The sequence below is a fragment of the Colius striatus genome, chromosome 1 (genome assembly GCF_028858725.1).
Source record: "Colius striatus isolate bColStr4 chromosome 1, bColStr4.1.hap1, whole genome shotgun sequence".
Lineage (NCBI taxonomy): Eukaryota > Metazoa > Chordata > Aves > Coliiformes > Coliidae > Colius > Colius striatus.
This window is the reverse complement of record NC_084759.1, coordinates 80,854,145-80,865,682: the sequence shown is the minus strand read 5'-3', so window position 1 is coordinate 80,865,682 and position 11,538 is coordinate 80,854,145. Positions and strand designations below refer to the sequence as shown.

Below are 11,538 nucleotides of genomic sequence, written 5' to 3'. Positions count from 1 at the left end.
GTAGCAAAAATATACTGTAGTTTGGTTATGATTGATGAGTTCTCTGGTGTACTCATTTCTCACCTTTTAATTTTACTATCTTATTTTGTATTATAATGGTTGAATAACCAGACTTTAATGAAGGTCTAGTCTAGTTAAAATCTTAATTCTCAATGAAAGAATAAAGGACTGAGAGGATGTTTCAGTTAATTTGATAATAAAATTTCTTGCTCTTTTTTCATTTTTTAATCTTCACAGAATCTTTTCCATTCACAGAGCCCTGGCACAGGCTGCCCAGGGAGGCCGTGGAGTCTCCTTCTCTGGAGGTTTTCAAAACCCGCCTGGACATGTTCCTGTATGACCTGATCTAGGTGGACCTGCTCTAGCAAGGGGTTGGACTAGATGATCTCTAAAGGTCCCTTCCAACCCCTACCATTCTGTGATTCTGTGATTCTGTGATTCTGTGATCTATGAGCTGCACTGTGATTTCTCTTTGTTATTGTATATTAATATTGTATTTGTCCATATTTCTCTGCCTGCATAAAATGTTCTTTTTCATCATATTGCTAAAGAAAATTTGTGAATCAATATGATCTAAAACTCTGAAGAGAGACTGCTTTGTACCTTAGCAATTTTCAAAGAGAACTTTACAGTTTGACCATCTTGATAATTTTGAGTCTATAGGTGTTAAACATTTTCAAGGATTTGCAAGGCAGAAAATGATTATGTCTGCATTTGTCAATGCTTTGTAGAATGTTATGCTTTATTTGAAAGGAGGTTTAAACTGAGAGTTCTAGTAGTTTCTACGTACATACTGTGACAGAGATAATCATACATTGTTTATCCTTGAATGCTTCCCTTAATTCTTATTCATTTTACAATGCCGTTAAGGTTTGAGTGATCCCTTATCTCTAGTCATTGTTGTGTTTAATGTGGAAGAGAGAGCTCCATTTGTGGCTATGAAAGATTAATTTGAGAAGCTCAGGTGTTCTATCTCCTTCCGATATTCAGAAGAAATAACTAAGCAACTCTGAAACTGAGATGGAAACAGGAGCTGGGCAGATGAAATGTATCCCTGTCAAGAGGCAGCATGGGTTAAGTTCTAGCTTATCTCCCTTAGCTATCAGAATGTCAGAGCCTGTAACACTTTCCCATTTTGCTTGCAGGGATAAGCTTCTGTCTCAAAAATGTCAAAACAGCCAGCATCACATGTCAAAGCCATTCAGGTAAGAGACAATATTTATGTTTCTAATATAATAAAATCATAAATCTCGACCTCCATTGCTTGGCAAACTGCATTTTTTTTCTCAGACAAAACACCACTAACTGGGAGATTATTCTTTTAAAATGAAGAGATGGGTAAATATGAAAGTATTGAAAAAGTTTGACCTGAAGAGCAAATTATTATCTGAAATTATAAAAACTGGATCAGATAGGTTTGTTGATTGTTTGCTTGCATGGACTTTCCAGTGTTAGGTTATGCCTCTTGGTTGATCAGAAAACGAAAATGTGGTTATACATCTGCATTTCTAATTATAAGCAAAATTTATTATAATTAATTGTAGGCTAAAAAAATAGAATATTGTCAAGTTTTTTGTGTTTGCATTCCTTTAGCAAAAAAAAAAATCAAAACAGCCAGCTTCCAATATTTGTTTAAGACAAGTTTTATTTAAAAGCCAAAGAAAAATAAGGGAAATGTTGACATTTTCATTTAAAAAAATCACATATATCACATATGTCCTCAAATGACGTAGGCTCGTAAGGATGTTGTTACATACTTATAAAAGAAACAGCTAGAGTTATCTCAACATTATCATGAGGTAGCATCATGCAGAATGTATTTAACTCATGCTCGTTCTTGTTAAAAGGCCAAAATACCTCCTGAACTGCATGATTTTACAGATTTTTCATGTATTTTGTAAAATGCACTTACAATGAAATTTTACCATGAGTTCAGGTTCTTCTGAAGTTACCCTAAAAACCACAGAATAGAATTTCTAAAGTCTAATTTTTCCTCTGTTTCCTCAAGATAACACTAACTCAATGGACTGCAGTATCAAGAAGATTAATTACTCAGTGGCTAGACAGCATACCAAAGTTGCAAAGCACTGTAAAAATGCTAATTCTCTTTATCATCGTCAACTCTACTGGAACAGGCATGCAAACTACTGTACCCTAATTCAGTTGAAATTAGCAGAAGTTTGCCATTGATTTCACTCAGTTCAAATTTTAATCCCTCTTTACAGTGACTATGGAAATGTTTGTATCATTAATGAAAAATTGTAGATAATTTATAGCCCAGAAGTATTTACATATTCCATTTGCAGTCCATAGGCATATACAAATGTTTTAAAGGCATTGATTTAATTTACTTTTTTCCTTGAAGAAGTCATTATAGACTGTTCTTTAATTTCGTGATGAGTTCTAAATGTAAAAAAAAAATGTTTCTAGTTTGTTGATTTAAAAAGTTCATTGAGTTTAAGCACTAAGTTGAATATTTCAAGAAACTTTAATTTTGGCAATGGTAATTTAAATCATGAGAAAAATTAAAATGTAAACTTAAAAATAAATCTATTCAACTTAGTGTAAAAAATTGCTCCAGCAGGGACACTTGCACTTGAGTTAATACCTGTAGCACTTTGAGCACTCTAAGAACCATGGCTCAAAATGTCACATTACTTTTATACATTGTGATTCATATATTGTGAACCTTTCATATTATATGCTGTTATAGTAGGATCAACGTTCCTTGGAGAATATACATCATGCTGCAGTGATGGAAATGCCATGACACTTCACTAACTGAAATATTTCATGGTACCCTGTGTAAAGTGTCTTCTTTCTGACCATATGAGATGTACGCTAATCTTTACTTGCCTACACTAAATGCAGACGTGGGAGAGTTAAAGCTAGCAACTGGTTTCCTAGAGTAATTCAATGCAATAAGCGTAACATTCGTTGCTGGATGCCCCCTCTTAGCTGTGTAAAAGGCTATGTACAGCTCTGACTGAAAATCACTCTGCATACAAACAGCAGTCTTGGCCTTCCCCAGAGGTAAGGGTGAGGGATTTTATATTTTTTTTCTGAATTACATTCATTTTTTTTCTGTTGAATATGAATATTGAATGAATGAATTTATACTGAAGTACCTTTCTATCTTATTCAATCATCCTTTTGGACAGCTAGGAGTGACTATGGTGCTGTGAAAAGTTTACCCATAACAGTATGCTTCTCATGCATGGCTGAGTGGGTTGTATCCTAATCTGGATATCCTTTCTCTATTAAACAGAAAGGAGAACATGAACAAATCTCTAAATATCAGTTTAACTGAGTCAAACCAGCACTATATGTTGTATGTTGAGGGGATGGGGTGAGTCTTTTTTCTGTAGTGCCCAGTGACAGGACAAGAGGTAAATGGCACAAGCTGGAACACAGGAAATATCATTTGAACATGAGGAGAAGTTTCTTCTCTGTGAGGGTGAGGGAGCCCTGGCAGAGGCTGCCCAGGGAGCGTGTGGAGTCTCCTTCTTCGGAGGCTTTCAAAACCCACTTGGACGAGTTCCTTTATGACCTGATCTAGATGAACCTGCTTTAGGTGTTCTCTAGAGGTGCCTTCCAACCCCTACCATTCTCTGATTCTGAGATGTCATGCTTACAGATGTTTTTCCCTTGGTCCGTTAAGGAAGACTTTAGTAGAATACATCAGTATACATATCTACTCATTATGAAAATTGCAGTGACATCCAAAACATGTTAGGTACTTTCCAAAAACAAAGGAAGATGTAAACCCAACAGTATGATTAAAAATAATAATCACACCTAAAAACTCTGTCTAAAGCAATTATAATTCAGGATTTCAGTAGTTCACAACAAAAAGATTCCATCTTGTTTAGCATTTTCCTGGATGGGGAGCCAGTGAGTAAGAGATTACTGAGGCTCATATCTCCATCCCAGGAGGCAGGTGATGAGAGCCTTGAAATGTATTTTAAAAAACCAAATTGTAGATTCAAGCTGATTACAGAACAACACAGTCCTTGCAGAGCTACACTGGCTCACAGAGCTTGGTCTACCCTTTACACAGGTGGTCATCATGGAAAGTGACCAACATTGGATTGAGAGATTTACAGCTCAGGGACTTAGGTACCTCTGGGCAAGAACTGTTTGGAAATCAGTTGTGCTTTCATTTCATTTACTAGAAATATTTTAATTTTATAGTATATGTTATCAGGTCCAGACAGCGTTAAACTATGTCTTGAAGGACATTCATTTTACCAAGTTAATGTGTCTCCATACATCTTGTCCAAATTCTGATATAAAGAAATAAAATAGTACAAACTGGTTTTGTGTGACACACATTACTGTGAAAATGCTGAAGCAGACCGAAGAGCTGTTTATTTAATTTAATTAACAGTCTGGCACTTAGTGGTTCATTTTTGTTTCTTGAACCATTTTTAGTCTCAGTTGGTCTGTCAATCACAGTAGGAAATGCAAGGGCTGAGTATCAGAATTATCATGCTGTGATATGGCCCAGGTGGCCATGGAATGCTACTTTCTACTTTGAGCTACTCAAGGGGAAGAATTTAAAAATGAGCATCAAGAGGAGAGGTAGCTTAGTGTTTCAATTTTGCAAACTTCTGTGACCCTGCTGTCTGTAAAGTGCAAAGAAGTTTCATATTCCAAAGAAAACCAAAGCTGGTTAGGGGTACCAGAGCTTCGCAGGGGAGATGCTTAGCATTAAAAATAGCATTGATTTTTTTTTTTTCACTCCTAAATGAAGCAATGGGTTAAGCACTGTGATCCTGAAAATGCTATGTCTCTTGGGAACTTAGGAAGTGCAGATGAAAGAGTTTCACAATATCTAAACTAATGCTCAGTGAGAAAGCTTTATGAGATGAATACCCAGTTGTCTATAAACAACGTGGCCCTACAGACATTTGCCAGCTCCACTGAGATGGCAGCATCATCTTGCATAAATAAAATAATGGGAAGCAGATAAATAGAATACAGGGAAAGGATCTTATTTCTTGGCCATTAGATTCTTAATTTGCTTGATGTTTGATTACAGCTATCAGAACAGATGTTGTTACTGTAAACAGTGGGCTCTTTTCCCGTGGTTGCCCAACCTGTGGCATGACCTGCAAGACCACTATTTGAGAAGAAGGATGGGATAATTCATCTTCATTTAATGCAAATCAGTCATATGGTAAAGTACAATAACATAGCTCGCTGTTGGAAGATTCTCTGCTTCCACTCCATAACGTTACTGATTCCCCCCGTGGTTTTGCCAGTGGGAGTCATGATATTTTGATGACATTTCCTAGATGCAGCTTCTCTTCTGAGATCATGAGATAAGAATAGATATAAATTATGCATTTAGTTGATCACAACATTTGACTTTTAAAATAATCCAGGCTGGGTCACATCGGGAAATAGATACATTTTAGCTGCTCTTTCCTAAACAAGGTTTTCTGCCATTCTTTTCTCAAAAAACTTTACTTTTAAGGTGTCTATTGTCAGCCCCATTTATGTCATGGCTACTGGCTTTCTGCAACACAAAATCCCCAGACTGATGCAGTTGTGTGGGTGTCATTTTGGAGGTGGTTTGCTAAAAATGAGGGCAAGTGGTCTGTCTGGTGTTGGAGATAGCTCTGACCCATGAGCCCCCACTGCAGAATGGGCTGGGGTGGCTGGGCAAAACCTGTCAGGGGCTGGGGAGTCAAAGAGCCTTCGTGCCTTTTCCCATAGATCCTCTTTGCAACCCAGAGACATGTTTCTAGAACTAAGGCATTACAATTGCAGTTTGTAGCACCTGTGGGTAAATTTTGTCCGCAAACTCACATTGTAAATATTCACAGCTTGAGTTGGCTCAGGGCAGGCTTTCCTTCCTGACTACCTGTGATTAAATGAGGTAAGAAATGGTGTCACTGAGGGAGGGAGAGTGGTCCAGCGTTTTGGTGATTTACACTTACATGCTGATTCTGGCACTCACTTTCTGTTTGACCATGACCAAATTGAAGCAGACTCAGATGCCTAAGGACACACTGGTGTCTAGTACTCATTTGTTTAAAATCCAGTGAAATCAGGGAGTGTTAGACTAAAATGGAAAACTTTAAAAGCTTTCTAGGTGGCTTTTTTTTTTTCCCCATGTTTTTTCTTTCAAACAGAGATGAAAGCACTGCTGCTTCCCATGGGAGTGCTGTGATGATGTATACATTGAAGGCATAAGTGCTCGGAAAGCACTGATGATGTCTATATGCTTGTTGCACCCCTTTTGAATTTTACCATTTACCAACTGTATGTTTATTTATCAGACACTGCTATATGCATCATATTTTCCTTCTCATAGGCTAATATTAACATTCCAATGGGAGCATTTCGACCTGGTGCAGGCCACCCTCATAAAAGAAAAGAACTCACACCTGAAGAAGTGGAGGAGGTAAGAAAAAAAAGGGGGGGGTTGCCATTTTTTTTTTTTCCAGGAGAATCCTTGCTATTGATGGAAGAAAGCCTTTTAATCAATAGTCTAGCACTGCATAGGTACCATCATTGAACATACACTGATCAATCATGGAAATAAATGGCCACCCACTAAACACTTCATGTATACGTCGGTCTGGTTTTGATGCCAGAGCACCTACAGGAATTCAAACTCTTTCAAAGGTACGTAGTTCTGTTTCAACAGCAGGATGATATCTGCTGTCAGGAGAGAGTGTCAGGATTTCACCAGCATTATTTATCTAGATGGGAGCTGATAAAATACATCAGGAGAAGTTACAGCGAGGCTTTGGAAGAATATGCTACTATCTGCTGCCCTGCAGTAGGATTTGTTGTTACAGCTGAACAACACTGGAACAAGTTTTCAAACCTAATGGATTTTGTAATATTTATCAACAAGGAGAAACAGAACATGGAGACTATACATTTGCAAATTAAAACCAGAAATTGTGATCCTACTCACCTTCACAGGGGGGAAAGTACATATTTTTTAGACTGAATTCTGTGTTTGCATACCTGTGGTTTACAGGGAGCATTGAACACTTAAGTTTTGAATTTGAAGTCAGATTTATACCTTAACCAACACTGAACACAAAGGTTATGATTAAACACAGGTATCATATTTCTGGATGATATTAGAACAACTTATTTACCCTGAACTTCTATACTAAATAAGAACAAAAACCAATGGTGAAGGAAAATGCAGAGGCATGCTCCAAACAAGTAAAAAACTCAAATAAAGATGAGTGCTTATGGCTTCGTAGACAGTTGTTTACATTTGTCTCGTCGTCTCCACCTGAGAACTACTCCTGCTAGGCCAGATTGGCAGATGCTGCCCAGATCCAAGGGTGGAAAAGGCACAAACTGGCCCCATAGAGCCAGGCTACCTCTGGCAGGATTTAGCCAGGTGGACTTGCTGCCATGCGGCTGAAGCAAAGCTGTTGTCACTGGAGGGAGTCTTGCCCTCACACAGAGCAGAGCCACAACAGAGGACCACAACAGAGGTGGATAGCTGCTTCTCTTCAGGCATGCAGTGGTACTGCTGGTCATTTAGCTCCAAACAAGAAGCAGCCATATTCATTTTGGGCAAATTATCATCTCCTTCTAACCTAGTAGAGGCACTTAAAATCGTCAGGTTCAGTTATATAAGAGCTAGTTCTTCCTGTTCTTTCTAAATCAGAGATTTTTTTTTTTTTTTTAATAACAACATATTTTATATAAATGGTGCTCCATTTACAGGGAACATTCCTGAAGAAATCAAGCCCAAACTGACATAACTCTTCTTAGGAAGATTTTAAAAACAAAACTGAGCATACAAAGTGACCTTGAACACATGTTGTGGCGTTCTCCTCTGGAAAGAAATGAAAGCACATTCTCTCTGCAGTAGTTGAACTGGTGAAGGAATGCACGTGACTGAGCAGAAATTAATATAGCATGTGTGAATTCTGGTATTATTTGAGAAATAAAATAAATGATTATTGCTGGTAATTAGATTTGGTTGGGTTCTTGAATACTGCATTGCTTCTCAGTTACGTGAATACTGTATATGGGACAAACAATACGGAATGAAAGTTCTTGGCCCTGGTTTTACAGCCAATATGCAACCAAAGCAATGAGAGTAAAGACTACAGAAACAGATCTTGTTATAGCAGTAGAATAAAAATATCAGTGAATGTATCTTTTCAGCTTTCTCATCTCATTAAGTTTTGCAATACAGCTTGCAATTGTTTAGATCAGCCTTAGTCAGATGCAAGTTTTGCTAACAGTACTTAGCATATTTTACTCTGTTTAAAAACCTTGGCAAAGGAGTTGAGGAAAATACAAATCTTAAAGGAAGGATGAAGTCAGAAGGAGGCACATATTCTTGAAGGTCAGTAGAACAGACATGTTACCATGCAGAAGAAATGGTGGATGAGATTTTCAGAAAATAACTACTTCAGTCAGAGCATTTCCATGCAGTGATTTGTTAACTCCTGTCATATATCTAAGTCAGTCTTCAAACTTCTTTCAAGAGGACTAATGCCAAGGTCTGATCTCAGCTGTGCATGGCACCCATAGTGGATGATATGAGGGAGATGCAGTTCTTGATAACACACACCCAAGAGTAGAAGGGAAAGCTAACATCAAGTGCCAAGTCTCCAAAACACGATCAAAGTTTGCACCATTTGTACCATGAGAAGGAATGATATTGCAGACTATTTGAAATAGTATTTTTAGACAGTATCTACTATGGGGGTTTGAGGGACGGTAGTTTTTCCTGCTTATTCAGATTTGCTAGCTGTGCAAGAAAATTGCCAAGGGAAACAACAGAAGCACATGGCTGAAAGATCTGATAGAAAGAGAAACTCAGTTTTCTAAAATTCCTTTTTATTTGGTATTTGACAATGCAAAAAATCTGCTTCCTCACTAGTATGTGGTAAACAGGAAAAAATAAGAGTCCACTGTGGACAATAATATTTGACAGATAAATTTGTAATTTTAGAAATTAAGTATTAAGAATTGACTGTTCAAGGCCAATCCACCTTTTCAAAACAAGTAATTTATGAATCTAAATGCTGAATTAGCCCCTCAAGAGGACATTCACAGAGTAATGAAAAAAGAAAGTATCATTTAATTGTAAAATGGTTCACCATAAAATATAAATTTATCTCTAAACCTACATGATTTTCCCTCTATGCCAGCTTTAGAAAACACAAAACAGGCTGAACCTTAAACCACATACCAGAAAGCTACTCCTTCTAAACATTTCTTAGCCTAGAATAGAAATTGTCTAAAATATGTGTTCTACCTCACCTTGAAGTACAGCTGAGGAAGCACGTGTCATGGTTTGACATGACAGCCTTTTCTGGTAAGGGGAAAGGGACTGTAAAGATGGCTCCTGTGAAAAGTTGCTCACAACTCTCCCCATCTCTGAGCCAGACCCACTTCTGGGGCTGAGCCAATTAGACGCCTCCACGATCACTTTTTAAGAAGAAGCCGGAAGAGGAGGTTTCTTCCTCCATCTTCTTCTTTCTTCTGTCCCTTCTTCTTCTTCTGCCTGGTGGTGGTGCAAGGAGTAGGAACAGTGAGAGAAACAACCATGCAGACTCCAAGGTCAGTGATGAAAGAGAGGAGGAGGTGTACCAAAACCACGACAGCACTAAAGGCTGAAATACTGCGGTCCATTGGGAAATGAGCTGAGATGCTCATTGTGTAAGTGCTGTTATTTAGCTTGAATTTTCACAGTGTCAGCAAAATAGCTGTCAGACAGTACCCTAATTCAAACATAAAATAACCAAAGTGTTTCTGGTCTTACAACTGAGGTTAAGAAAAAAAACTCCATCAACTGGAACTGAGCTTAGATGGAGCTTTTGGCACCCATAAACTACTATCAAAGCTCTTCTCCAGAGCTGCAGAAGTGCATGATGGTCATCCTCCCCAATTCGCCAGCAATTATGGGACTCTGAAAGGAATTAGATAATTAAAGTAGTTCTTCCACTTTTTTTTTTTTTTTCATGAAAATATGAAGGACCTGGGAGTTGCCTTTACTACTCTACTCAGTTAATTTTCCACTAATGATCTGACATTGTAAATTCTTATTCATTTACCAAGAGATTCATGTTCCTTTGTGCTGAGCAGCTTCATTTTTTTCTTTTCAGAATATTTTTAGACATTTTAGACAGCAACCAACAAAATAACCCGTCTTGTCCTGCTCCTTGCCCCCACCAATTTCCTTTGGGATTGCATGTAGCATAAAACCAACCTTTCCTGTTTCTTAAATAACTGACTAATGCTCATGCTCAAGACGTCGCTGTTGCAGCAGCAAGGTCACTGTTATCCTTTTGTGCAGAGTGCTCCTGGTTCCACAGAGGAGGAGAAAGACAAGAAACATCTCCCAGGAGCCAAGAAACTTCCAGGTCCTGCTGTCAACTTGTCAGAGATTCAGAATATAAAAAGCGAGCTGAAGTTTGTCCCCAAAGCTGAACAGTAGCTGGAATAAGCAGGTGAGTCAAACAGAGATTTTTTTGCATGACTTTAGAAGCAGGCTGATCCAGAAACCTGTTCGTATTTAAAAATGGCTTTCAAATTACTTCAGAGGGCCCAGAATCACACTCCATGTTTAAAAGACAAAATCTAAGAAGAAAAGGTCATAGTTTTTGGAATTCTCTGTTATTTCAAACATGGAGCATATAGGAGATTTGATGATATATGGCACCCATCAACTGGTCTAACAAAAAGTGTGTTTAGCTACTAGGAATATTGAAGCCAGCTTAAAAGTACTGTATTCTTGCCTCACAAGCACAACTTACAGTTCTACAGAATATAGCATTTTTATTTGTACACTCTAATTGAAAGTAATTGTGTTCCAATGCAAATAAATCTATTGCAGTGATGGGCAATATGCAGTGGCATACCATGCCACTGGTAGCATGCGAGGATTTGCTATATATCTGTGTGAGTCTTGGAAATATGATATAGGACCCTGGGGAGATCTGTGCTCCTCTGGAGTGGCAGCTGGAGACTAGATAGGGCCCCTCAGGCAATGAAGACAGCACCAGACACCTATGGATTGAGACACTGCTCTATGATTAGCACCACAGGTCATTATTCATCTTATTTATCTCAATGTCTAGATGGAGATAAGTTACAAGCAGTGTCCTCAGAGGTCTGTATCGGGACCAATACTGTTTAATATCTTCATCAGAGACATAGATAGTGGGATTGAGTGCAATCAGCAACGAGCTGAGCGGTGTGGTTGACACGCCTGCATTATGTGATGCCATCCAGAGGGACTTGGCTTGAGAAGTGGGCCCACATGAGCCCAAATGGGTTCATGAGGTTTAAATCCCCAGTATCAATGGAAGCTGGAGAATACAGGGATTGAGAGCAGCTTGCAGCAAAGGACTTGGGGATACTGGTGGATGGAAAGCTTCTTATGTCCAATAAGGGCTGGAACACCTCTCCTATGAAGACAGAGTTGGGACTGTTCAGCCTGGAGAAGAGAAGGCTCTGGGGACACCTTAGAGCAGCCCCCTGATACGTAAAGGAGACCTACAAGAAAGATGAGGACCGAAGAGCCTGTTT

At 38.5% G+C, this 11,538-nt stretch overlaps 1 protein-coding gene across 1 annotated transcript; it reads left to right on the top strand.

The window, feature by feature from the left end:
• The first annotated feature begins 1,166 nt into the window (after positions 1-1,166).
• SMPX (small muscle protein X-linked) lies at positions 1,167-10,444 on the top strand. The gene is made up of 3 exons (XM_010199554.1): positions 1,167-1,205; positions 6,326-6,415; positions 10,304-10,444. Exons 1-3 carry the CDS (start codon positions 1,167-1,169, stop codon positions 10,442-10,444), a joined length of 270 nt encoding a protein of 89 aa, XP_010197856.1.
• Positions 10,445-11,538: the final 1,094 nt, after the last annotated feature.

What these genes read in the sequence shown, in the direction of transcription:
- SMPX (XM_010199554.1), top strand. Translation starts at nt 1,167, where the DNA reads ATGTCAAAACAGCCAGCATCACATGTCAAAGCCATTCAG. An exon ending in CACATGTCAAAGCCATTCAG is followed by an intron (nt 1,206 to 6,325) that starts GTAAGAGACAAT and finishes TCCTTCTCATAG; the next exon opens with GCTAATATTAACATTCCAAT. An exon ending in CACCTGAAGAAGTGGAGGAG is followed by an intron (nt 6,416 to 10,303) that starts GTAAGAAAAAAA and finishes CCTTTTGTGCAG; the next exon opens with AGTGCTCCTGGTTCCACAGA.